This window comes from Blennius ocellaris, assembly GCF_963422515.1.
Source record: "Blennius ocellaris genome assembly, chromosome: 7".
Taxonomy (NCBI): domain Eukaryota; kingdom Metazoa; phylum Chordata; class Actinopteri; order Blenniiformes; family Blenniidae; genus Blennius; species Blennius ocellaris.
This window is the reverse complement of record NC_137656.1, coordinates 18,996,046-19,022,142: the sequence shown is the minus strand read 5'-3', so window position 1 is coordinate 19,022,142 and position 26,097 is coordinate 18,996,046. Positions and strand designations below refer to the sequence as shown.

The 26,097-nt window shown below is 39.1% G+C and overlaps 1 protein-coding gene across 1 annotated transcript in view; it reads left to right on the top strand.

Moving 5' to 3' along the window:
* mctp1a (multiple C2 domains, transmembrane 1a) overlaps nt 1–26,097 on the top strand; it is a gene marked incomplete at both ends in the record, with an annotated part of 129,304 nt that overhangs the window by 18,844 nt on the left and 84,363 nt on the right. The window contains one exon of the mRNA XM_080499348.1: nt 23,606–23,726. Coding sequence (XP_080355474.1) covers nt 23,606–23,726 — 121 coding nt within the window. The remainder of the gene's footprint in view (nt 1–23,605; nt 23,727–26,097) is intronic.

Below are 26,097 nucleotides of genomic sequence, written 5' to 3'. Positions count from 1 at the left end.
TATTTTCCTTTATTGATGACACAACAGCACTGACAATAGACTTTAAAGAGCTTCTTCCAACTTTACAAAGATTGATGTCATGCAGTGTTTATGTCCAAGTCTTTTTACGGATGCACGTGTCTGTCATTTAACTGGCGTTAGGGGCGCGTGTGCGCTAAGATGTGTGGTGAGTAATGAGCAGACAGATGGTGCACACTCCAGGTTTTGGTTGTGCAGACACGCCAAACACGAGAGATTTAAGCAAGGATGGATGAACAACAAGGGTGTGTTTGTTTATGGCTTATATTGTGCTTGTCTGTGTGTGCATGAGCATGACTATCTGTCAAAAAGAAATACTAGTGGACGTTACAATTGCAGATGTTTTTTGGGGTTTTTTTGTCGTTTTTGTGAGGAAAAACCCCCAAAGTGCTGACAGGTTATGGTAATTACAGAAGCAAGAATAGTGTTGCATCAGTTACTTACAATACATGTTTTGTTGAACATAAATGAACATGCTATTTTTTAAACAAGAACTTGTACATATTGTGCTTAGTGTGTTATCTTTGTATCTGAGCTCCACAAGCCTGGATTATGTCATTCCCTGGCCTGTCACAATCACTTTGACTTGAAAAGGTGTCTTATTGTCGAGTGCACTGAGGCATCACATGTTTTGTTTCTTTTTTTGCTTGGAGAACAGCTCAGCTTTTCTGTCATGCTCCTGGCTGTGACTCGGAGGTGTGTTGTGTTCCACTGCTCGCAGTTGAAATCATAAGACCAGCTGACAGACACACTGCTGAATAAGACCAATGCAACAGCACGCATGAAAGGGACAGCTGTCGGGTCCTGCGGTCTGACAGTGTTGTAATATAAAAATGTACGTTTTGCACACTCCAACTCTGCCTCGATTGAGGTTTTGTATTTTGTGACTCTGCAGAGCTGCCTGTGCCCCTGCAGTTGTGCCCCCTATGGTCTGGCAAGGCTTTGCTGCTCACATGCAAAGAGATCAGAAAAGTGTCACAAAAAATGTATGTGCTCCCTATTGTACAATTCTCTAGGCACTTCCTAACTTTGCATTCCTGAATCGGGTGTTATTTATTTATATCCCTCCTTGGCTGTATCATTTGAGGCTCTCCTGATACTGAGATCTGCCCCTGACCTTTTATTCCTTTGTTGTGGCTCCCAATGCTGCTGCCAATTGTCTTCCTGTGTAATGTTTTCTTTTTCTGCCACCCGATCATCCTCCTCCTCTTGTCTCTGCAACTGGTTTGCCTTTCAGCTATCCATTCTATGTCAGTGCACATTGCCTACTATTTTACAAGGACTTCTTCTTACTTGACCTTACCAAAGCCCAAAACACATTATTCTCGCAAGCCCTGGCAACAACAGAGAAGGAGATGGGCTGAAAAGATGGGCTTTATATTATTTACAGCTTACATGCATGCTTGAGGAAACTGCATGATACTGTAATCTGTCAAGGTTGCAAAGTTGTCTGCACGTAGACTGTTCACGTTTCCTGCAAAAATAGCTTCTTAATGCAGAAACCAGTCAATAATGGAGCGCACAAATAAATAGCCTCATTAAGGCAGCTGTACTTAAGGCTACCCCCTCCCCCCACAACACACACACACACACACACACACACACACACACACACACACACACACACACACACACACACACACACACACACACACACACACACACACACACACACACACACACACACACACTACAACCCATTGTTTCTAAACATTGATTTGCCATCTAAGTGAAAAGAAAAGAATCCTGACCCACCCCACACAGCATAAAAGTTGTAGCTGTTCAGCTTCAATGGTAATTAGTTTCAGAAAATATTTTCAAGCCCTGTCATGGTTTCACATTGATGACGTGCTGTTTTCAAATGGTAAATGCTAAATAATTCAAATCTTACATTGAAACTGAACCATCCTCCCGAATTAGCAGAAGCTCTCTGTTTCTTTCAAGTTCAGCACCAATTTTACTCTGTTGTCACCACAACCTAGCAGCTCCACGATTTTGACCATCATTCTGTTGACGATGGGATGCATTGACGACGTGATTGACCCGGGTCGACACATCCTGTATCGGCTGTTCTTACAACTGCCAACGCTCTACACTACATCATGCCATTTGAATTTTATGAATGAACTGTTCACGTCTGCTCATTGTAATCTGAAATTGTAAAGGTTGGGAGATATTCCTACTGTCATGTTTATTGGGAAGATCTTCACAATGTGGGCCTCCGTGTCTCTCTGTGCCTTTATTTCTGAGCTGTACAACATATTTTTCAGTCGGACTGAATTTCTACAGTGTTGCCCTTGCATTTTACAGGGAAGGACAGAGGGAAGCAAACAGCTCCGCTGTGGCTGTCATATCTTTTACTCGAGTCAAATAAAAGTTTCTCGGGAAGGTTTGGTCGTCGTCGGGCATTCACAAAATTCTAAATGAGCTACAGAGGGCTTTTTCACTTGCGCTTCTGCTTACTGTAAAAGTATTAATAATGATATTCTTAGCGACTAATTTTCCTGGTTAAATGAAAGGTTTGTTCAGACTGGTTCATTATTCAGAGAAAATAAAATGTGTGTGTTTTTTTTGTTTCACACAATTTATACTTAAATATTTTAAACATTTTCAATAACCATATCAGATTTTGAATGCTGTTGGAATAAAACACAATTTACACCCTGCAGTTACCATTTCACTTTGAGATTAAGGCATAACATGTTCCATTAACTTCTTGAAGCCGTTACCTTCAACAAACTTCAGTAGAAGTACATGCTGTCAGATCATTCTTGTGACATACAGCATTATCATTTCAGACCACGGACCATTGTTCTTTTCATATTAATGCTGCAATTCAACAACTCTGCAGCAAATGCAAGTTTCTGCATGACATTTTAGGAGCACCAAATGCATGGATATAACACTAACCATCCAATGTTTCTGGTGCCAACTCGCGAGGAGTTTAATCCTTCATGCAACTATTCAGGCACATCTCTTGTAAGTAAATTCACAACTGCACTCTATGTATCTATGTGCAATTGTGTTTAGAGAAATGAATGTAGATTGCCTCCATTTATTCTAAATGAAATGCAGGATATAACCCACAGACATGTTCATCAACACCTCTTGAGCTATGGTATCTAAAATTACATTTGAAACATTCCACGTTTTTTTTAGAACAATGCATTAAAACCCAAATAGCTGCTTAGTTTAAAAGACTTTGTTTGCAATGGTTCGACTAATTAATACATGTATATAGTAGCAAATGCGCAGTTTGTGCATTCCCATTTAGTGCAGAGAATATGTCTGATCAGTTGAAATACCTGTGAGAGCAGGGTGACAGGGCGCAGGGGCTGTACAATGCTAAAACACTCTTAAATGGGTTGGGGTTCTTTAAAAATTTATATTCAATGTGACAAAATCTGTAAACGGTATTTAGCTGGCTAGCTGCACATGGCAGGATTGCTGGTTTGATTCCTGTTAAAGTATTCTGAAAAGCCAGAAATGGAACCACCAGCATGCATGAGGGCAAATCTGCAGTGTACTGTGGAGGAATTCAGATAAAATAATGCAATACAGTCAACTCAACATGATCAAACTGTTTCTCTTCCAAAGTGCTTTTCAAAGTGCTCATTGTTTTTGTGTTGTATTGTTAAGTAAATCTGATGCGTAATCCTAATCAAATGCCCAACTAAGAGGATTTATTGAAGAGAGACCCTGATCTCTCACTGGCATATGTAGAGACAGTGGCTGGGTATGGTTAATATAAATATTTATATTTATATTTATATATATATATATATATATATATATATAGAGAGAGAGAGAGAGAGAGAGAGAGAGAGAGAGAGAGAGAGAGAGAGAGAGAGAGAGAGAGAGAGAGAGAGAGAGAGAGAGAGAGAGAGAGAGAGAGAGAGAGAGAGAGAGAGAGAGAGAGAGAGAGAGAGAGAGAGAGAGAGAGAGAGAGAGAGAGAGAGAGAGAGAGAGAGAGAGAGAGAGAGAGAGAGGAGAGAGAGAGAGGAGAGAGAGAGAGAGAGAGAGAGAGAGAGGAGAGAGAGCCCAGCTGTGACGATGAGTGACTGCCGGTGGGCTCTGCAGGAAACCTCACAGCTGGTATCCCTTTGCTGTTCGTGTGTGAGCAGCGTATTGAGTGCGCCAGTCTTGTGTGTGCGCGTGTGGGTATGTGTGGCTCTCAGGAGAGCAAGCCAACAGCAGCAGCAGCAGCAGTACAGTGGAGCGTGTGGAGTGTCTGGATGTTGGCGCTGTCTCTCTCGGCTGCGGGACGAAGCCTTACTGTAGGTATTCAATTAGTCATGTGCTTGATGCTGTCTTGACTTTTCCTTTTCAAGCTGTATATTTCTGAATACAAATTTGTCTCGCTTTTCTATTGATTGAGTGATGATAACGGGTGGCTTTACAGGAGCAGTCATTTAGTATTTCAGACATGAAGTACCGGTTAAACGCATTAAAATGTGCTTCTCATCAATCAAATGTTTCCATCACTTCAGCACGTTTACACATTTGCATGCCGTCCAGGTTTTCCGACAGTATTTCCATAAAGCTTTGTTTACAGAGTGTTGCCAAAAGAAGGCATGGTCCATCCGACTACAAGTGTCTGTGTGTGCCTTTGTATATGTGGTGAGGGATGAAAGGGTGGAGGTGCAGTGGGTGTGTCGTGTCCAGTTTCCAATAGTGTGTGCAACCTGAGCTGACTGCTAGTGTGACATGACACAGGAGTGGTTGTCAGACTTGGCAAGGAAGCAGAGGAACATGTGATAAACCCGAGAGAGAGAAAGACAAGATACATTGAGATGTATACATAAGGTGCTTTATTTTGAGATCAAACACATTTGTGATATAGACTGATGCAAATGTAGATGGATCAGGTTGTGTATTTTTCAGTCTGTACTCAATAAGTGGAAGAAAGATGAATGGTATTTTTGCTTATGTGGTCCCAATCCCATTATCCACCGTTATCCTCCCAGGTCCCTGGTTGTAAGCCCCCTTGCCATCTCTCCAGTCATTGTCTTTCTTCCTTAATTCCTGTTTCACGAGCTCTGTGGTAAACGTGCTCGGAATCAGAGATAAGGGCGACTGTGAGAAGGGGGGACAAGAAAGTAAGAGATGGAGGAGGAAGTCGGTGAGGTGTAAGAGGCAGTATTGAAAGGATTGAGGCAACAACGATGGGAAAGACAAGACCACAGCAGGTGAAATAGAGGGGGATGGCCTGAGGAGGATGATGAGGATGAAAAATGATCTCCTGGAAAGATGTGTCAGAGATTCTCTTGTGGTCTTTTGCGCAGACAAGCGTTGGATAAGTTGCAGGGTTTCTTTGAGCCACCCTGGATTAGAAACACAGTTCGATATTCAAAGGCTGTTAATGAACACATTTTTACATTTCGCAACATTTCAAAATCTGCCAAAATACGACCACCATGTTTATTTGTCATCCGAAAACTCACTATAAGACAAGCCACAACTTGGGACTGAATTGCGAAATAACATTTCTGGTTCCATTGCTTGCATATTTAGTGTTGTACAGTACATGCATAATGCGCACAGTTGCGTTCCTCTGGGAGAGGCTAATGTGTTTTTAATGCCAAGTGTAGAATCTGCACCCAGGTTTTCTGTGGAAATGTGTTTTTGACTGATTCATTAATTTTTCCCTCCAAAATATGTACTATACTACAACACCTTGTGTGAGATTGCAGAGATTAATGTAGGAAGTCTACATAAAAGCTACCACTAAGGAAAAGATCAGGAGTCATTGATAAGTCCAAGAACAGCAGCTGAGATGAATGAGGGAGATACGCTTGTCATTCTGTGCAGTAATTAAATCATGACATAAATGGCTTTCATACACTTATCTTCACATGTAATAATTCCAGTTCCTCAGTTATCACCATTTTCCTTGAAGCATGGAGGATTTATTTCATCCACACAAATATCTATGAGACACAGGGTTTACATTACATAACCTAATGGCAATGAAGAGATAAAGGAATCTGTCTTTCATAGATTATTTTGCTTTGCTTTAATAATGCTTCTTGAGATTTGTATAGACTTGGTAAAGTAGTTAGATTCCTTTTTTTTTTTTCATATACGAGCTATATTTGTCAGCTATATAATGCATTTGTGGGATGAGTCGCACAGCTGAACGTGTTCGTCATGCCCCATGAGAAATTTGTCAAGTCTTCTCTGGAATCCCAAACAGCTTTTCTTTCCTATCCTAGCTCAATGCCCACAGCTACCGTACAGCACCCATCTGCTACTCAGGCTAGGTTGGCGTCAAAATTAAATTTCAGAATGTAAAATAACTTTCAACCACTAACAGATGACTTGTCATTGTACTCAGCAGTGTGCAACAACTGCCAACAACTTGAAGCATTTGGCTGTTGTGGACAATCCCTTTGCCGGGAGACCTGGGCAGCAGAAAAGTGTTGTTCCCTCTTCAGATGCTTGGATAGTATGTCAGTAAAAGAAAACACATGGAAGAAAATAACTAGATGTTTGTTCTGAACAAATTGTTTGTATGTTGATCAAAATGTCACAATAATAATCATCTTGATCGATGAATAATGGCTTCAGTCAGCTTCCTGTGCATGTCAATAGAGCTCTGGAGTTTGTTTACACATGTAATTATTGCTTTTGGGATCAAATAAATGTAAATATAGAGTGGCAAACAAATACCTGTTTCTAACCTATGCATCGAACTGTATATGAATCAGATAGATTTGCTCTCACTCGTTCTTCCGATCAATCTCTTTTTTTGTTTTTCCAACCCTTGGGAACTTGCTTCATGTGGTAATACCGTCTGCTCTTATACTTTTATACATTTGTAGTGATGATATTGGTATAAAAGGCGATGTAGTCTTTTCAATCTTGTAACATTCTCTTAAAAATAGATCATATTGATGTGGTGATAAATCAAATGAACCGATCAAGCTATGTATGCTGCAGCAAATCTAAGTACCACGTGAAAAGCTGCAGTTCAGATCAGAGCTGTATTACTGCATCACGACGCAGCTGGTGATTGGGCGGTGGGGGTGTTGGGGTATAGTGGGGTAGTGCTGTAATGCCAGTGGCAGTCAGTTCTGACAAGAGGCCATGCCTTGTCAAACATAGTCGATATAATGCTGTTGATGCTAGTAAATGGGAGGCATTTTGTAACACATGGCAACCTAAACCATTTCAGGCCATGAGAGGCAACATCTGATGGGAGAAGGAAGAGAATAAAGCCCCAAGAGCTTGAAGACATAATAAATATGGTGGACTGAATCTTTTTTTCTTTTCTTTTTCTCTCTCATTAATTTGTACTGGAGGAGATGGAGCGTGTAACAACACAAAAATGGTAATGCAGCTACTGGCACTGCAAAGGTTCAGTAGTCTTTAAAGAGTTCACAGGGGATTTGAAAACACAGAAGTGCATTTGTAATCAAATAAAACACCCTCTTACTATTGCTTTTCTTTGAAAGCACATCTGACTTGCATATAAAGTGACCATTGGAGATAGTCTTAATGGCGAGTATTAAAAGCTTCTCTTTATGAACATGATCATATGTTGGACATACTAGTTCTTCTTCACAGCATACAGCGTTCTAGTTTGTGTAACTACAAACAAACATCCTGATGTTGATTGACTACCAGCCATAGGTTCATTTAAGTAATGCTATATTAGAGGAATTGAAATAAAGTCAGTCCAATATGATAAATTCTGATCAGTGTTGATGTTCAGTTATTTTTCTTAAGTCTATAGTTCAGCCTACTATGGCATTGACATTTTCTTTTCTCATGACAATAAGTGTAGATCTCCATCACCCTGAAAATTACCAGCATGTCAAACCATATCAGAGCTCACCAAACGCTAATGTGTACACAAAAATGTATTACCGTTAGAGCCATGAGCAAAAAAAGAAAACTAAAATCTATTCAGAAGTTGTTATTAGCACATCAATATCATCACTGAGGTAACTACTTTAATGGTTATATTTGTTCCCAACATGGGCTTAGTGATGTCAGTGCATGACATGTTTGAATGTATTCTGAAAATTTAAAACAGTTAGTGAAGACCAGCATTCACCTCTTTAAGATTAGAATGGGAAAAATATCAGGAAAACAGCAACAGAATGTATAAAAAAAACAACAACAACATGTCGACAATTCACGTTTCTTTCTTCTGATGGCTATAAACTGTATCACATTTCAGTATATATGTTATGTGCACTGCTCTTGTGCATGGGAGATGTTGCTGCTTTAAAAATGTATGAACATCAGCAGTCTTTTTGAGTGTGTTTCTGCTGTGAAGTTGCTGATCGAGCAAACACAGGCAGGGATGTTCTTGATGGCTGTGCTGTGCACCGACAGGAGTTGTGCTGTGCTCCGTATGAGAGCCGTGTCAATGTGATCTCAGCCTGGCACTGATTTTTTTCTTCTTTTTTTTCCCCGGGTTAGTTGACAGGCTGTGTTGGCAGCATGATGCCCGGCATCGTCTGTCTGCAATGTCAGCAACACTTGATGCCTCCGGCGTGGTTTCCAACCGCATAACACACCGTGTGGTGAAAACCGTGGTATTATTGTGCATTTAGCCAATACACTTTTCAAGACAAAGCCAGTGAACAACTTCTGAGTTTTACTGATTCTTATTTTTACTCACGGAGTTTCTGGCTGAATCCTGACAAAAGCTGCTTCTGTTGTGCGTCTATTTACCTGACTTCATCGCTTTTGTCTTCATCATTCACTCTGTCATAGTTTACCTTTCAGGTCCAGCTCATCAACTGTCCGCCGTTTTCCCCTCATCAATCTTATTATTTGTGTCAAGCGGCCATTCTCTCTCTCTCTCGCTCTCTCTCTCTCGCTCTCTCAAATGTTCACTACTGCTTCACTTCCGCTGCCTTAGTCCTTCTGTCTCAGTGAAAGATCTTTCTCCTTCATTATTTATGGAGAGCGGTTGTGTTGTGTAGCTGTCAGGTGCAGGAGACGAGGGAGCTGCACTTCCAGCAATATTTTCCATTCAATGCGAGCGCCCGCTAGTTCATATCTGATGTGTCTATGTCAGTGGAGCTGTGACTGGATTTTGTCACATTATTCATTGTATGTTAGCAACACCTGCAGGCATCTTGGGAAAAAAAAAACTACTTTAATAATGTTGTACCAAGATACAACAGTAACACATTTAGTATTTGATGCATTTTATGCAGATGTGCTGAAGACAGTATATTCTTTCTCTGGGTAATTACACAGGCCTGGGATTTGGGCCCCCTTTGAAAAGCTGCCAGGCACAACTTGGATGACGAGGCTTTGACTGATCTCAGGTTGGCAACATCAGATTTATTTAGTAAATTAGATTTTTTTTCCCCCAGACAAAGTAATTCATTAAATTAATTATTCAGTACCTTTAATGCATCTGTTTCCATTCCTTATTGTCCTGCTTTTGATCAATGTGTTCTTTAAGGGTTGCCAAATTTCTGTTTCATAATTTCGTGCTGCGCTTACTGCGCGTCTCTGGGTTTTGAGCATCAAGGGGTGCACAGGATTACTTCAAAGAAAACTGGGAAAGCTTTTGCGAAAAAAAAAAGAGTTGGGAACCTCTGTTCTAAGGAGGTATGCATTTCTGCAGTGACACATGCAGTATATCTAATGTGATAGATAAGAGTGATGGTGATTGACTTTGGCTTTGTAGTCACGGTGGCAGGGACGTTATATGTGATCAGGACAAAAGGATCTCCAGCTTCCAAATCCATCTGACTCATTACAACATAGCCCACACCTTTACTTCCTATGAGATGATTAGACATTATTGCACACCATCACCCTTTCACAGACACCACAGTGATCATTTCACAAATGGAGGGCTTTTCATTAAGTGATGCTTTTACTGTCAAAACAGAGAGCACAAGTCTAATCCAGGACAAATATTGATGGTCACTAAATCTGAAACCTCTTTGGATGCCAGGATTTCCTCTTGTGGGCTTACAATGAACTATGTGTGGGTCTAAGCATAGGCTTTTGTAAATTCAAAGTGTTCCCTAATTCATTCTTCATCAGACTCTTTGGATGTTGCATGAATATAGACTTACTAAAACAGTTACACGTCAGCACAGTAGAACAAACAAAACAAGAAGAAAAGCGCTCTTCCTTTGTGAGATGAGCAACTTCCAATATGCGGAAATCAACGGTAAAATATGAAATACTTTCAAATCCTGCAAAATATGGACAAAGTTAGGATTTTTCAGACTATTATAGGTGTTTTTCAGTGTCAAGCAAACCAAAAAACTTTTTCTCTTCTGAGTATCTCTACTGCTTTTTGGTGTTATTTTAGTGTAGCGTCAGCGGCGCCTTTTCAGAACAGCAGCAGTGGAGTGATACTTCTAGCTGTGCATCTCAGAAGGCAAGTACATCACAGGTCACCAGCATTGCTTCTAAAATCCATAAAAAAATGGCTTCGGTACCTTGTAATCTGCTTTAGGCTGTGGCTCTTAAACCTTGTTAGCTAAAGTTTGAGTATAGTAACATCCAAAGTAAATCAAGCCAAAGGAACAAAATATTCTGCACATTCTTTATTGATATTCAGTTTGAGTTCATCACATTTTTTTTCATCCCCATATGATTAGACGTTGTTCCCAATGACAACATATGCTTGAAACAGTTCATTTTAGATAGAACAGAGTTCATTTGGTTGACAATCTATAATTTAACCTAATATTCCAATAAAAAAAAACCTCAAACTGCACGCATACAAAACATCCCTTATGGATTTCTGTGTCTATCAGTTTTTATGTCTGTGATTAATGAATTATTTATGTTCAGCCGCTAAAAAGTGACTTTCCTCTTATTCTGTTTTATCTATGGCAATAAGCTGCAATTCACAGAATGCACAAATAGTAATTAGCCGAGTTGACTGGAGAAATAATATAATGACCAGCAATGACAGACCTTTCAATGTTTCTTTAACCTTGTTACAAAAAACACTGTATTTCCAGTGTAAGGTGCATGAGCTTCCATCCTGGATTGAGTGAACTAGTGATTAAACACAGTGATACTGTATATAAAAGACCCACACACATACAGACTGCAATATAATCTTGCTTATCATGGGATTTACTGAGTAAGAGCCTTTTCTCTTCTCTGTGGTCCTCTATAGATGTTGACCACCCACTCCACCATGTACTAAAGTAGGCCAAGCCACACAGCTCAGGCCTGACATCTGCTACCAATGGGAGACAGGCTCTTGATACAGCTGACAGAAAGAATAGAAACTGGGTTAGTGTTCACAGTATGGGGGTCAGAGGTGTGCAATCACACACAGAGGGCCACTGGGGTCATATTAAGAGACACTGTGATCATTAAGGCGAGTGATTGTTCATAATTGTTTCAGGGGGCTGCTCGTTGACTGGAACCGGTGATAGGGCTTTTGTGCAGGTTCATAATTGAGACAGGAAATTTCCACTTTTTAATCTGTTGCATGTTTATTTGATATTCAGCAGACTTTCGACTCGCCCTCTATGGCTCAAGACGAGTTATCTTCTTGAGGTTTGGATCATTGGATGGATGCTTGCAGTAATTTCACACCATTCGCCTTCTTAACACTAGATTTTGATGATTCTTGAAGTGCAGGTTTTACTAGTTTTTCTTTTTCTTGTCTTTTTATTATTTCATTATCTCAGCCTTATGTTGTTTTTTGAGTTGGTATTAGATGTGTCACCTACATGTTCTACCCTGGTTCAGCCCATTTCAATAATTACAGATACATTGATATTTTTCTTCGTAATAAAATACTGGTGTGGCATTTTGTCTTAAGGCAGAAAAGAGTATCTTCGTATTTTCTTTCAGCGAAAAGCTTGAGCTGGTCCTCAGGGCTTAGAAAGCTCTGGGGATGCACTAACCTTCTTTGACAGGAATGTATGCAGCACTCAGGCCATGTTACTGAAATGCCGGAGAAAACTGTACGATACGAAAGCACATATAGCTCACATCTGCATCCTGTTACATGGGTGGGAGGTGAAAACTATTTCTGACAATCACTGACAAAGGTTTGACTATATTTTTAAGTCGTAAGTCTTTTATTTTTAAGTTTTTTGAACTTTCATTTACACACATTGACATTCATTTTTACACGATGAACATTTCTTTGTTTTCGACAGTATTGACTCACAGGTTTCTGAAAACAAAGACTTTTGTCTCATGGTTCTTATCAAAGTTCAAATGGCAAATCATTCTTGTAAATGTGAGTGTCGATGGTTGTCTTTTCTGGAATTTTTTTTTAATATCCATGTTTAAACTTGATGTTATTCATTTTTAAGCATATTAGGACAAAACACAATTTACTAGTAGATTAGACATAAAGAAACAGAAACCCAACATCATCTGTTTAGGAGCCATCATTACATTGAATGTTCTACAGCTTAGACAGTTGATATAAACTGCATTTTGTCACTTTAGGATTAATCAGCTAAAACCTTTTACTTTTCACCAGCACCTTGACTGTGGGAGATAATTGCTTTGTTCCTACTGTTTATTCCTACATGTGAATCAATGATGGATGAGCAATTGTACTGTAAGATACTTTCAGTAACGAGGGAAGGAAGGGGAAATTGTCCTCTGTGATTTTCAGGGAAATAATGAATTTTTCATTTGTTCTAAATTTGGCAATTACACTTTCTATGTACTATCACTTACTGTTCAGTCATTTAATCATCTACAATAGTTGATCTCATTTTGATCTTTCATACCACTCACATCCACCAGATTAATGCTCACTGGTTATTCTTTTTATAGATAACTAAAAGATTGAATCAGATTTATGTTTGGTTGTTGGATAAGACTTGAGGAGACCTTATTTAATTAAAATTCCTTTCAGGTACATTAATATTTCAGAAAATGGATCTTTCATATTGCAAACATGTAAAGACTGATTGATTGCAGTTATGGGTAATGAAAGAATAGTGATTTGGAACTCGTGTTCAAATCGTGGTTGCGGCGGGGAGAGCTTTTGGTGTCAAAACATTTTCACGGTGCAAATCGCAATGACTTTCTATGGCAACATTAGTTTGTTAAAATGTTGTTGCCTAGTAATTAGTGGCTTTGGAACCGAATGGTTTCATTTTTATTAACATCTCAGTTATATTTTAATTGTGACTTTTGTTATTTTTACTCATTGGGACACTTTCCAATTGCAGTCAAAGCAGCGTGGGCCAGTCTTAAAGTCACAGTCACACAGGAGATGCTCTAAAATCTGGATAATACCAATTCTTGACAAAATGTATATGTGTTGATAAACTGAAGAAGCACCGATAAAAAAAAAACTGTGATGATCTACAAACAGAAACTTAAGAGTTTTGTTTTGAAGTTTACAATTTAGCCTCATTCAGTTTTCATATTTCACATTTCTGATTTTACTTCTGACAGTGTAGTAAGCATTTTAGTTGTCGTGCTCTTAGCATTATGGTGCACAAATGTTTTGGATTCAATGCAGATATCAGTGAGAAGAGATCTTGTTCTCAATCAGAATATCGTTTACTTGTTAATCACTTCATTGCTTTCCAATAATGTGACTGTTGCTCTCGATTTATGATTAACTGATAGACTGGAAACCATCTTCTCAGCTATTAAGCCACCTTTTGCCATCTTGATTATAGAAGGGCAGGATGAGTTCATTTTCACATAATTGCTCACAAGAACAAGCAGTCTGCATTGTACAATTATGACTTTTTTTTCTCATCAATAATCTGTCAGATTGTTTTATGTATTATTATGGTAGATTACTTAAGGCTCATCTGCCTGGACCTTTTACCTTGAGTTTGATCTGTCATCAGAAGGAATATGTTACCTGAAGAGTTTCAGTACACCAGTTGAAATGCAGTTGCAGTTCATTGTGTAGGAAACTGCAAGGTTGTTATTCAGAAACGAACACCAAAGAGGTCTTATTATCTCGTGGGCTGGCTATTGGCTCTACTCGATACTCAGCCCTAACACTGTGTTCTGTCACATTACATATTGCCTGGCTTCGCATACTCCGGAGTAAAGAGGCTCAGTAATGGCTTTGAGATAGTGGCATTTAATGGAGAGGGTTGTTTGGCCGGGGAAAATTAATGGAATGCATTTTTCAAGATTTTGTGACTGGCATAGTGCAATAAGAAAACAGGCAATTCTTATTTTTTTTATAGGTTTCCAAGAAAGGAAGGATTATAATAATTCCAATGCATTCAAGTAGATTTGAAAGTCTGGAAGTCTGTGATACTAATGGTGTCAACTGGTCCTTGAGATACCAATAAAAACGAAAGAACACATAAGGAGGCAGAGGACTGGTAAACTATTGTAAACTCACTTATTGGTGACATGACAAATGTGTTACTGACGTTTTTACCATCTGTGACTAAGGTTGATTAACTAAAAAAAAAAAAGTTCAGTCAGCACTATGGCTCCTGTTTAGTTTAACATTTATATGTTTATTGAGTTGATTTATTGGAGAGAAAAAAAAAGAAAGATCTTTTTCATTTTATTATATAGGCTTGGCCACCTGGCCAAACATCCAATCAACAAGATAAAAACTAATAAAGCATGTCTTTCCTTTCAGGTAGTCTTTTATAGGAGCTTATTACATTGTTACACCCCATTGCCTTTGACTGTGATTTTCATTAGAAAAGTAACAATTCAGGTATACCCAACCATTTTCCGACTATGGCTGCTCCAAGCTCACCACACACCAAACTATTCTATTTGAAGTAGCACTAAATGTAGAGTTCAGTTCCTTAACCTACTACAATTTCTCCAGCATTTCTTAGCAATTGTACACCTTTAGTTTAGATGTTCAAAAGTGTACAAAAAAGGAAGACATTTTTAAACAAAGGCAAATTTAGACAATATATCACATGGTAAAACAATGTATTTTGGTATGAGAGAACAATGATAGGATATTGAGGCCAGGGTTTTTGCATTCATACTTAGAACAGAGCTTATTGTACTTTTAAGGTTTTAAAACTTCTATTCATCTGAAGAGGCATGCTTCACTAATTTTATATTTGCATATTGTCTTGATGTGTATTGCTTTGGTTATTGGGAAAATGGGCTGAATTGTGTAATAGGAGGTAACACAATGATGTCTCATTTGGTCCTGCAGAAAACAAGGATTGGATGTGAGGATGTTTACTGTATCTTCCAATGGTACACCTGTAAACAGCAGCAAAGCTTTTTCTTTTCTACTGTAGTTCTCTCCCACATATGTTCTATAATTAGTGTGAAAACATGAAAGATACATTTCAAGTAGTTCAAAAGAGCTTCACTGCCAGACTGGAAAAGCTTCTTTGGTTTCAGTGTATGTGTTGTATGTTTGTTGACACAAACATTGCAGAAGTGTCAGAATGCTTTACCCAGGGGAGTCCATTGGGTTTGTGTTCATTACAGATCGCAAATGCCTTGCTTTGTTTGTCAGTGTGATGTTGTAAGAACAAGCGGTCCCCCGTGTACTCGACTGCTGGTTGGGAGATTGGCAAAGTTTGCCGCCATATCACAAACAGTGTAACTGCAATTTTTATTTCTTTTTCCCCCCCGTCACTTTTGTCTGAAAAAGGGTTTGCATAGAGACAAGAAAAGACACTGGACTCTAAAGCTTGACTCACTCATTACAAACACGGATCATTCTAGTAGTCTGACAGCCAGGGTTTTGGACATAAAAGATTAGCTGTCAAGCAAAGCTGAAAGGACAAGGCAAGGTGATATTCAAAATGCCAGACCGAGATCATAAAGCAAGGAGCAAAACCAGACTAGGATTTTACAAGGAAAAAAAAGACTGGATTGAAACAACAGAGCACGTACCTGGTGTGGCTGTCAATAACGCGGATGACAAGGTGAACTGTCACAATCTAGACTGAGGCCACACTTGATAATGGCGCGGGGCTGATGAGAGACAGCATAGTAATCAGAGGGAAGAGGAGCTCTGCCTAAGTTAACAATTCTACAGTCTCTGTAATTTTAGCAATTGTCTATGTAACTGTGCAATGTAAATTTCATAAACATTAGTACAAAGGTAGGTTTGACTACACCACGCATCAATGAAAAATCTGTTTTTGCTCCTTCGCAAGTTTACCTCAAAACAAGAAGTTGTTCCCAAGTCGGTGCTTTTGTTACAAGCCAGAGCTACTGATGTATCAATGCATTTTGCTATTAAACACAAGACCCAACATCTTGTGTGACTGCCTGTGTGGCCTGATGTGATCTATCAATTACCAACATCATCCATCATTTTGTCATCTAACAAAGTGCTTCTCCACAGCTGCAAATAGTTTTTCCTAATTAGACACCAGGCCACTTACCTCTTCGGTTCCATTATTAGCTGATCGTTAAATATGCAAATTCATGCACATTATATTTATTGGCTGGATTGCTGGGAACTTATCAAATTAACTTTGTCTGTGTTTAACTCGGTGTGTTTTGGCTCAAAGTATTATTGTAGTATGCGTCACATCACTCCAGCCAACAGTAAAGAAAATGATTAGCAGGCAAACACAACAACTAGAGTACTTGAGTCTTGATTTGCCCAAATAATAATTTTAACGCTAAGAGGAATCCCTGGAACTATTGTATTGATTAAAATACATTGCTTTCTTTATGGGATCAATATAAAACTTTACAACCATTTTAATTAGAGTGACTCTGTGTATTTTGATTAATGCGCAGCAGAAAGTGCTTTTTGCCTGCTTGCTCAGTCAAATCAACTTTATTGATAACTGCTTCAAAACCATCAAGTCATATCTTTGAAATATAAAATGTATTTCAGCAAATAGCGACGAAAATAAATTAAATGTCCCAATTCTGTTAATTTGTTATTGCGCATAAGCCAGCCATGTTGTATCTGGCATGAATAGAACCGTGAGTCATTGCAAAAGGTTTTCCTTTTGTTATCTATATGTACACTCTAACAACATATATTGTCATACAAAAAGTCATTTCTTGCTGTTGTGTTGTCGCTCTAAAGAATGAGAATTATTAGGGGTGTAAAGTTGTGAAATAAAATAATCAATAGAAAATGGCAACAATAGCAACATAGTTTAACCAATACAATAAGGTATATATATATGCGAGACATTTTTTGTTTGTTTGTTGGTTTTCAAGATGTAGTATCTTAAGCAACAGACGGAGCGCAGCCATCATATCCCTGTTAATGAGCAAAGACCGAATAGGTGATTGTTATGCAGAAATGGAAGTGCCGAGCCCGGAAATGACCTGCCATCACAGTGAGAAACGAGAGTCTGGCTCCATATCGTGCCCAAGGCTAAATACAAGGCTTCCTTCTCTATTAAAGACACCACTGTCGTGACATACAATCCTGGATGAAATATCTGACGTGGGTTGATGTCCCAAAAGGGAAGTTTTCCAAGCAGCTTTGTTAGAAACCAACTTGCCCTTTAAAATAGTCAAATGCAACTTTGAGAGAAATCTCCCAATTGGGCCAATTTTTCATTTAATGTCTAGCAGCAGTTGAATTAAACGGTCGTGTCTCTGCCTAAAGATTTAAACTTTGGCACAGCAGTATTCTACAGAACTGAAAAAAAAAATATCTCCATTACCATCCGCTATAACATTAACTATTTTTTATTCTGACTGAGACTTTATTGGTTTGAATATAAAAACATGCTTTATCATATTTGGGCCTGATATTCAGTTCTCTATGTTACAATATATTTCACTGTCATTATAATCCGGCTTGGCTTATATTTGAACATATTGATAAGACCTCTGGAGGACTTTGCAATGCTACAATTGATCAATTGATGGGTGTGGGCTCATGAGTATGAAAATGTAGGCTTCCAATCTTGCAAGTTTGACAGAGTGCATGCAATTAAACAAATCTCAGGGAAAACTGATGGTGCTTCTCTTTGCTGGTAACTGACTTGTTGATGCAGCTGCCACCAGATGCTACATATATACTACCAGTATTCCCAGCAATCCAGTGTTAAGTGTTACTGAACTTAAATGGCAAACTTTATAAGAAAGGTTTTGTGTACACAGAGATAGTTTAATCTGTTTAGACTGTCCTATAAATAGCCGAGTCGTTAATATTTATTCACTTACACGATGACATTTACTTCTATACTATGAATGTAACCTTCCTCTCTCATGAGAGCTGTAAAAATAAGGATACATAGATTTGAAGCCAGCAGGAAGCAGAGAGTTATATTTTCAGGACCGACATGCCAAACATTAGTGCTGTACATCTTTTACAGTTGCTTATTTAGTCATTTTGCACGGGCCAGCTGACTGATGCAGTCATTTTTACTAGAGCTCGGGGAGCTCCTGTGTCAGGCAGTGGGAAGTTATAGCTCATGTGTGGGATGTGAGTGCATCCCTGGTGAGGAGTCTTCAGTGCAAGTTCACACTCGGTGCTGAAAGGAAATGGAACATTTTGAGCCAGATGACCTGCTGCATCATTTATTGTTTGATGGCACATTGCCCTCTAAGGTTTCTTTTTGATGATACGGGAAAAAAAAAATACTGTAACACTGAATAAAAAAGAAAACAACTTTTGATGTCATTAAAAAAAAATCTGTTATATTAACATGTTCATATGTTAACATATATTTGGTCATCATATTGCATCTTTTTTTTTTTCCCCCAGAGAAATTTACTGTACAAATGAACCTGTCAGTCTGATCAAGTTTTGATATTGTATATTGTCTTTTGAGACTTCTCTCAGTCTAATGTAACCTAATTAAGGGGAAGGCGAGTCAATAGAGATGGGGCTGTTTGAATAAGTGGCAGCTTATAGAGTTTCTTGGAGCTTGCTGCAGCCTAAAGCACTAAATCCACGTAATTCACTTCTCTCGGGTGCTCCTCTTCATGGACTGTAAGCAGCAGATATTATGCATTTGTGCAACAACTGAAATCTGAAACACAAACACACAAGCTATAGGATGGGGTGATGGGACTTTGCCATTGGTATTTGTGAATTGCCAAATACAATTAGCCTTTTCAAAGGTAGTCTTTATATCATGGCAGAAAACCGTTATTGATTGGTATTCCAATAGAGTTAGTTGTAATTCAGTATGAAGCATTCTCTGTAGAATACTTAAAGCCTGTAGTCAAATACCGAGAGCACAGTGCCGTGTTTCCTAGATATTTTTAAATGAAAATGGAGAGTGTTCTGCAAGTTGAACCTGACTGGATTTGTGCCATTTGGAGAAACAATACAACTCCTCTTTGAATTTATATTGTACTGCCTAGTATTATATACTTCCAAAGACATAGACACGCACACACAAAACTGTGTTTGTTTACAGAAAAAGAGATTTGTGCAGATCTTCTATACAAAAATAGAAATACGAATGAAAAACCAGTCATCCAATATTTTTGGGTTTATGGTACTTTTTTTTTTTTTGTTGTTGAATGGAGACAGGTTTGCTTCGCTTTTAAGCATTGTTTCATCACCGATAAGGCTGTGACTGCAGAAGATCTGTTTTCGCTGTAGAAAAGCCTGGCCTCTGGCAAATCTGCCGTTATATTATGAGTGTACAAAAATGCAAGTGCACTTGACTTCTGGATGTAATTTTAGATGGCACACTGGTTGAATTATGTGCCATTAACCCAAAACATGTCTGCGTATTAAAGAGTTTGAATCGAATTGCACTGAACCATGTGTCATTGTACTCCGACAATTTGCTGTTGCAATTGTAATATTGGCAGTGCAATTTTCACGATTTATTTTGGGAGAAAATGTCCTACTGTTTTGAAATGACCTCAAACGCAGTTTGGACATTCTGTACTGCAATTTATTTCCCTCCTGTTGCTCGGAGCATGTCAACAGAGTAGAAGTTGTGTCTTCATTAGCATGTTAAAAGTAATGCTGTTCTGGCCAAAGGACATGTACATAACTGGTTTGTAAAGAAACTGGTGTGTAACTGCTCTGTTGGGCGCACACATGGAATAGATGTACAATACTTTGTTATGTCATTTTTCATGGCCTAATGTTTGTTCTCTTTGTTCATGTATAATCAAAATGTAATTTGAGGTTTGATGCATTTTTTTAATTGCTTCTCAAGCTAAAATGTTCATAAAAGGCAAACCTAGTTAAGTTTGACATCCTCCTTAACATAGTAGCTCAGCTTATTATTATTAGTGTTTCAATTGTCAACATAATGCAGTCAGTCTGTAGCCACCTGGTTTCTCCTGTTGGTTCATGGTTTTGATATGTGTAACCTTATGTGCTTATATGTTTTAGTAAATACCATTGTAGTCTTAGGTGTATAGTCAGATATACAATGTGTGCTAGCAGCAAATCTAGTTACATTTGTATGTGTATTTATATAATTTAATTCAACATTTTTGTACTGAGAAAGGAGATGCATGCAATGGCTTTGAGTCCTTAGTTGCTGTTTGTATGTTATGGGGTGACCCCATTGGACTTTTTGTCACAGCTTATTAGTCACCTTCACAGACAAAAGGGCCTAATGTTAGATGGTCATACTCGTTCATTGCTTCTGCGATCTCCTATTGGGATTACAGGCACGTACGCATGTTCAATTACAATGGCTTACTATCACTCTTCACCCCAGGTTGATCTTATCTGATCAAGTTGTATCATCTCCTGCCTGCCTGCCTGTCCCTGGATGTTCACATTGGATTTCTCTGGGTATTGTGCTGAGCTAGTACACTTGTTACCAAACCCATTTCATTTTGCTTGTTAGATTTATTTCAGTTTTCTTGTTTCAACAAAGCATGGATACTATATTTCTTCTTTTTCTATGGGGTCCCCTTCCCGGTTTGACAGCAGATGCCATCAAGCTTAAATTACTTTTGAATCCTGCCTTAGAGAATTGCACACAGTAACTGGTGACCATGTATTGTATGTGATTGTACTAAATGTCTGCAAGATTATGTAATCTGAAAGTTACATTCAGTCTCATAACTGTTTAGCACTAATGATGGATGGCTGCAGAGGAAGGTGTAGCTGGTAACTTAGCTCTGCACTAGCTTGGCCTCTCCGGAAATTGATCTTTTTGTCATGAATGTGAGAAAATTCTAAATAGTAAGCCAGAGTTCCCCTGCAGATGCCGGCATCTTACCAAAGCCACTTTACTTAAATCATTTGCTATGACAGCGATATTTGTTGAAACTTCACCTAATAGTTTCAGCTCACCCAGGAAAATCTGGAGGGTTAAAAACTGTATTAATAATAGTATCCAACAGTACTTAAGCCACGGGCGTGAATCAGCATTAGAGAACGCGTGTGGCATTTATACTACACGCGACTCCCGCTCCCAAACTGCAGGGGGCAGTGCATCGCAAACACACTTCCACCGCAGTTTTCATTTAGAGCAGAAGAAGTAGACTTCTCTTCGACACCGGCAGGTGATCCTGTGGAGAGCGGAGCATGCAACTATTGTTTCAAATTCAATTTTCCCTCTGTTGAAGTCTGACACTGAAGCATCTATGGGTCAAATCTTGTGTTTCCAGTGTGGATGTGCCGCTTTAACGCTTTTTGTGTCTTCATAACCAAGTCTTCAGTCCTCCTCTTCAGCTCCGCCTTTTTTTTTCCTGCACCTCTCCGTTCGTGGAGTCAAAAAAATCTGGTGGTGCACAGAGTGGTGACGACCGCGTGAACAGGACCACACCGAGGGGCTTCACAGCTAAAATTATGTAATTCGGCCGCACGGAGCCGTGCAGAGCTCGCGAACACGTTAAGCATAAAACAGCCTTTAGAGGTCTTATATGCCAGGAATATCTTTACACTTGACTATAGACTAAACAAAAATTTTAATTAAAACTTGATTTCTCCTCATAAATATATAGATACATATTTTGAGAAAGTGCAGAAACTGTTTGTCTGTGTCTTTTCAGGTTTCTATTAAGGGACAAATAGAAATGGTAAATTGACTTCTCTACGGCTTTTCAGCTGTGTGAACAGTCCCAAGGCACTTTCATTAATCACATTCACCCATTCAGGCCCACATTCACACGCCACACTGTATTATTTCAGCAGCTACAGAGTCCTGATTGGTACATATACTGTCTGCTGAAATGATCGTACTCAAACAAAGACTGCATGAATACATACACTATGTCACGTATTGTTTATACAGACCATTATCTGCTATTATATGCTATTACAATATGCAGCAAGTTGATACTTCCACTTAATTACTACACTTCAGTCTTGTTTACATTCTGTCCTGTTGTGAAATTGAGTTACTGTGACAATGACATTAAACACTGTTCGTTTTGTTGTCGTTTCCCTGAAGTAGAAATGCAGTTTTGTTTTGCTCCTGTACTCATTAGTGTCAATATAGTTTTGACTTTGACATATAGCAGGGGCCCTTTTAGTCTGGCTGATGAAGTAAAACTAATTTGCCATGCTTCCATAACTTGATAGTCACCTGGCCTTGTTATTGTTTTGGGTCATTCAGACAGTAATCTGGAGGGAATCAATGCTATTAACAATGACAAGAGATGCTGTCATAGACTCATTAGAAAGGGGTGCTTTTTTTGATGAACGCGTTAATAGGTAGTTTTCTCGAGGGTCTGCTTCCTATTTTCTTTCATTTGCATCTTCACCTTGTTTTTAGCCGTTTATCATTGGCATTGCTCCTATTTAATGGGACTTGCACTTACACTATAGCCTTAGTCGTCTCTTGGCATTCTCCCAGTGGCCGCCTGCAATTTTTCTGCTCTTCAATAGATATTTTTAGCAGCATCTTAGAGTATGATAGCTGGGGAAACAGAATGGGCTTACCGACACGTTGGTCTTCCAATGCGGAGGCAAGATAAATGAGGAGGTGAGAATAAGACACACAAAAGATTTAGTAATAAAGTAAAATGTGGTGGCTAAAGGCGCATGGCTTGGTTCATCACGTATCTTCTTCAAGAACAATGAAGATTTGAGCCGGAGTACAGCACTGACCTTCGGGCTACAACGTGATATGTAAAAGCCACAGAGATGACCCTTTCCAAGACTCTGATGCCAGTAGATTACATGAACTATGCATGGAACATATATTATGTAATATTTCTGTATTTATCATTTACTCTGCATGTAATGTGGCTTAAGCATAATTCTCCTCCTTTGTTTTGGCAATGGATTATGCCGGCTGAGATTTTAATCAATCTTTCAATACAAAAAATAACATCTTGAATGTTTGTTGTGTTTATTTATTTAAAGAAGATCTTTGGTGTCTCTTTTGTGTTTACTGGTATGCAATGCTATGTAAATATAAATATAAATACGAGCCAAGTAGCACAAAACCTTATAAATCTTTAGAGCCTGATCATCTAAATATTGTTTTTACCAACTCCATTGTTCAATTCTATTTTACTTTTGAGACTTGAATCAACATCTTTAAATACTATTAAGAGAACCGATATCTTTTGGACTACAATGTCATATATTTGGTAATTTCTAATGAAAAATTGCAATGGATTTCTATTCGGAATTCTGTTACAGATGGTTCCCACTCAACAGAGTTCTACTGTTGTACTATATAATGTGCTGTTTGCAACAACGGGGCTGAAGTATGATTTCCAAGACGCATTGTGCATATATTTGCTGACATACTGCCACTTGTACTCGACAAGAATCACACCTGTGTACCCTGACCTTTATAATCTCATATCGTTGCAGGGCATCAACATCGTGGGACCCAGTAATTCAGAGTCCCTACCTCAGCCACCTTGTCCAGCCATGTACCAGCTGGATATTGTCCTCAAAAAAGGGACAAACCTTGCCATCCGAGATCGGACAGGTAGGAGGGCTGTTTATTCTCTGTGTTATTCCAGTGGTATTGAGGTTCATGTAGCCAGACCGAGCGGACAGCTTTATCAAGCAGCTCGCTGTTCCAACATAAGCTGCTCTCTGTGGGTCATCTAATTGCATTGTTACAGTGGTGGACTGTGTATTCCACAAAATGCTCCTAGCCTCAAAACTAAACTGTCTTATGCATGAAGACAAATGCCGAAAAGACTAGAACTCATTTCAACCCTGCACACACGTACTGATTCTAGATATCAATCTTTATTTAGCTCTATGCTCTCATGAAAAGATCAATTGATCTTGAAGAAAAGGGAAAAATAAGCACATAGTACTATTGATCAGGTTTTGTCTGAGACGTTGTAAATTTCGCAAAGAACTTTGTTGGACAGTGTCAAGTTGTGATATGTAGTAAAACCAACTCCCAGTTTGGTGTAAACAAAGCTGTCTGCCTGAGAGCCCATATCGACCTTGCGGTTAAGGGAACGGCTCCCCAGAGATTGTGAAAGTGATGGCTGGTGTTACACTGGAGCTGTTTCTAAATGAACTGTAGCGTCCATGCATTATGTGATTAAGAACCATGTCAACTTGTACAGCAGTGAGGTTTGGTGACGTGTCTCAGTAGTTGGTCTGTGGCACAGGGAACTTTGGTAAACAGACTTTAGGCATAGAGCCAGTATTTATCAGTTGATTGTCAGCTTTGTTGTTCTCATGGGAACTGTTGATGATTGGATCATTATGGAAAATCGGCAATGCTAGACTTTAATTATGTCCCATATTTGTCTGTCTGTCTGTCTGTAAGCAAGAATACATCAAAACTACGACGGATTTTGTATACATTTCTCAATAACCCCCTGACTGCCTGAGTTCGGAGCAACGTCAGGGCAAACGTTTAAGAATGTGGATGGAGTCAAACGTTTGCAGCATTTACGGTCCGGAGAGTGAAAGTGAGAGAGAGTAGTTTAGCTTATTTTAGGCCCCTGCATACTCCCATAAGAAGCCATAAGAACAAGAAGAAAAGTTGAGCTGTGACATCAGCCAGCTGCTGAAAAAAAAGCTTTTTCGGCCGGAGGGTTTATACTCAGGGAAGAAGCTGTTGAACTCGCAGGCCACGCCCCCTCACAGCAGGCACACATCTGTGAAACAGTGTTTTAGCTTTTCAACGGTGCAGCTTATTTCTCACTTCCCATCTTTTCTGAAATTCATTTCGCTGAACTGTTTCACTAATAAGAGAAAGTTTGTGTCCGAGCCGGCATGTTGGTCCAATTTTAACCGCAGGAGCTGACAGCTTTTAGTGATGCGTTCAGGTGCATCACATATGTCCACCCTCCGACATGTTAACGAGCTGCGGTGCTCATACAGCAGCAAAGTTACAAGCTGAACGTGATGAAAATAGGACTGATAGTTATGAGTGAGTGGAAAAGTGCAAGTGCAGCACACGGCAGTGCCAAAATTTCGGCATTGCGGCACCGACACACTTTGGCCCGGATGGTTGGCACAACCGATCCAAATTTCTTCTGCCCTAGGGAGTTGACGTCATTTTATTTGCCAGGACCCCAGAATGCTAAAGTTTCTTCTTGTTCTTATGGCGTATGAATCGGCCTTAATGCCACACGCTGTCCAAGCACGCCTCCCACAAACCCAACCCACGTCAACGCTGACTGTGCAGCCAGGGGCTTCTCAAATTTTCTCCACTGATAGATATTAGGCCATGGACGATTCAATTAAATTTTGGAGGTGATTCGGAAACATTTTTTTTAATCTGAGTCCAGGTCAACCTTTGGCAGATGCCAGAAATCTCAGATTGCTCTTGTTTAATTTTTTTGTGTTATCTTAACACATTTCCTTCACCAACATGCCCCTTCATCAATGCAATATCCTGCACGACATAGTTTTTCTCATTTCATTTTCACACTTTACCCTCCATCTGTGCTCTCAGATATTTTCATGTAGGTTTTTAATGAATCACTCATCATCTTCAGCCTGTGTAATTGTCAGATGGAATTAAGAGATGAAGTGCTTTCATTGTGCCTGTGAGCATGAAAAGTTTTTGTTTCTGTGGACACTGATGATGTTGGCTGTATCGTCAGTGTTTTTGGTTTAGGCAAATGTAGATGTTGTTTCAGAGTATATTATATATATATTATAATGTGAAATGGTAAGTTTTAAAAATTGATTCTTGGGGAACTGTATGAAAGATGAATGCCTTTCATTACACCTCCAAAATAAAATGGAATCTGCTTCTTTTGTAGGTTTGTGATTTAAAGTGTTTCAGAGAGAGCCCTCTCTCCACAATGGAGGCTGTCTGCCACAGCCTTTATCTTGTGATGAGGCTTCACCATAGTGGTGAAGCCAGCTAACAAAAA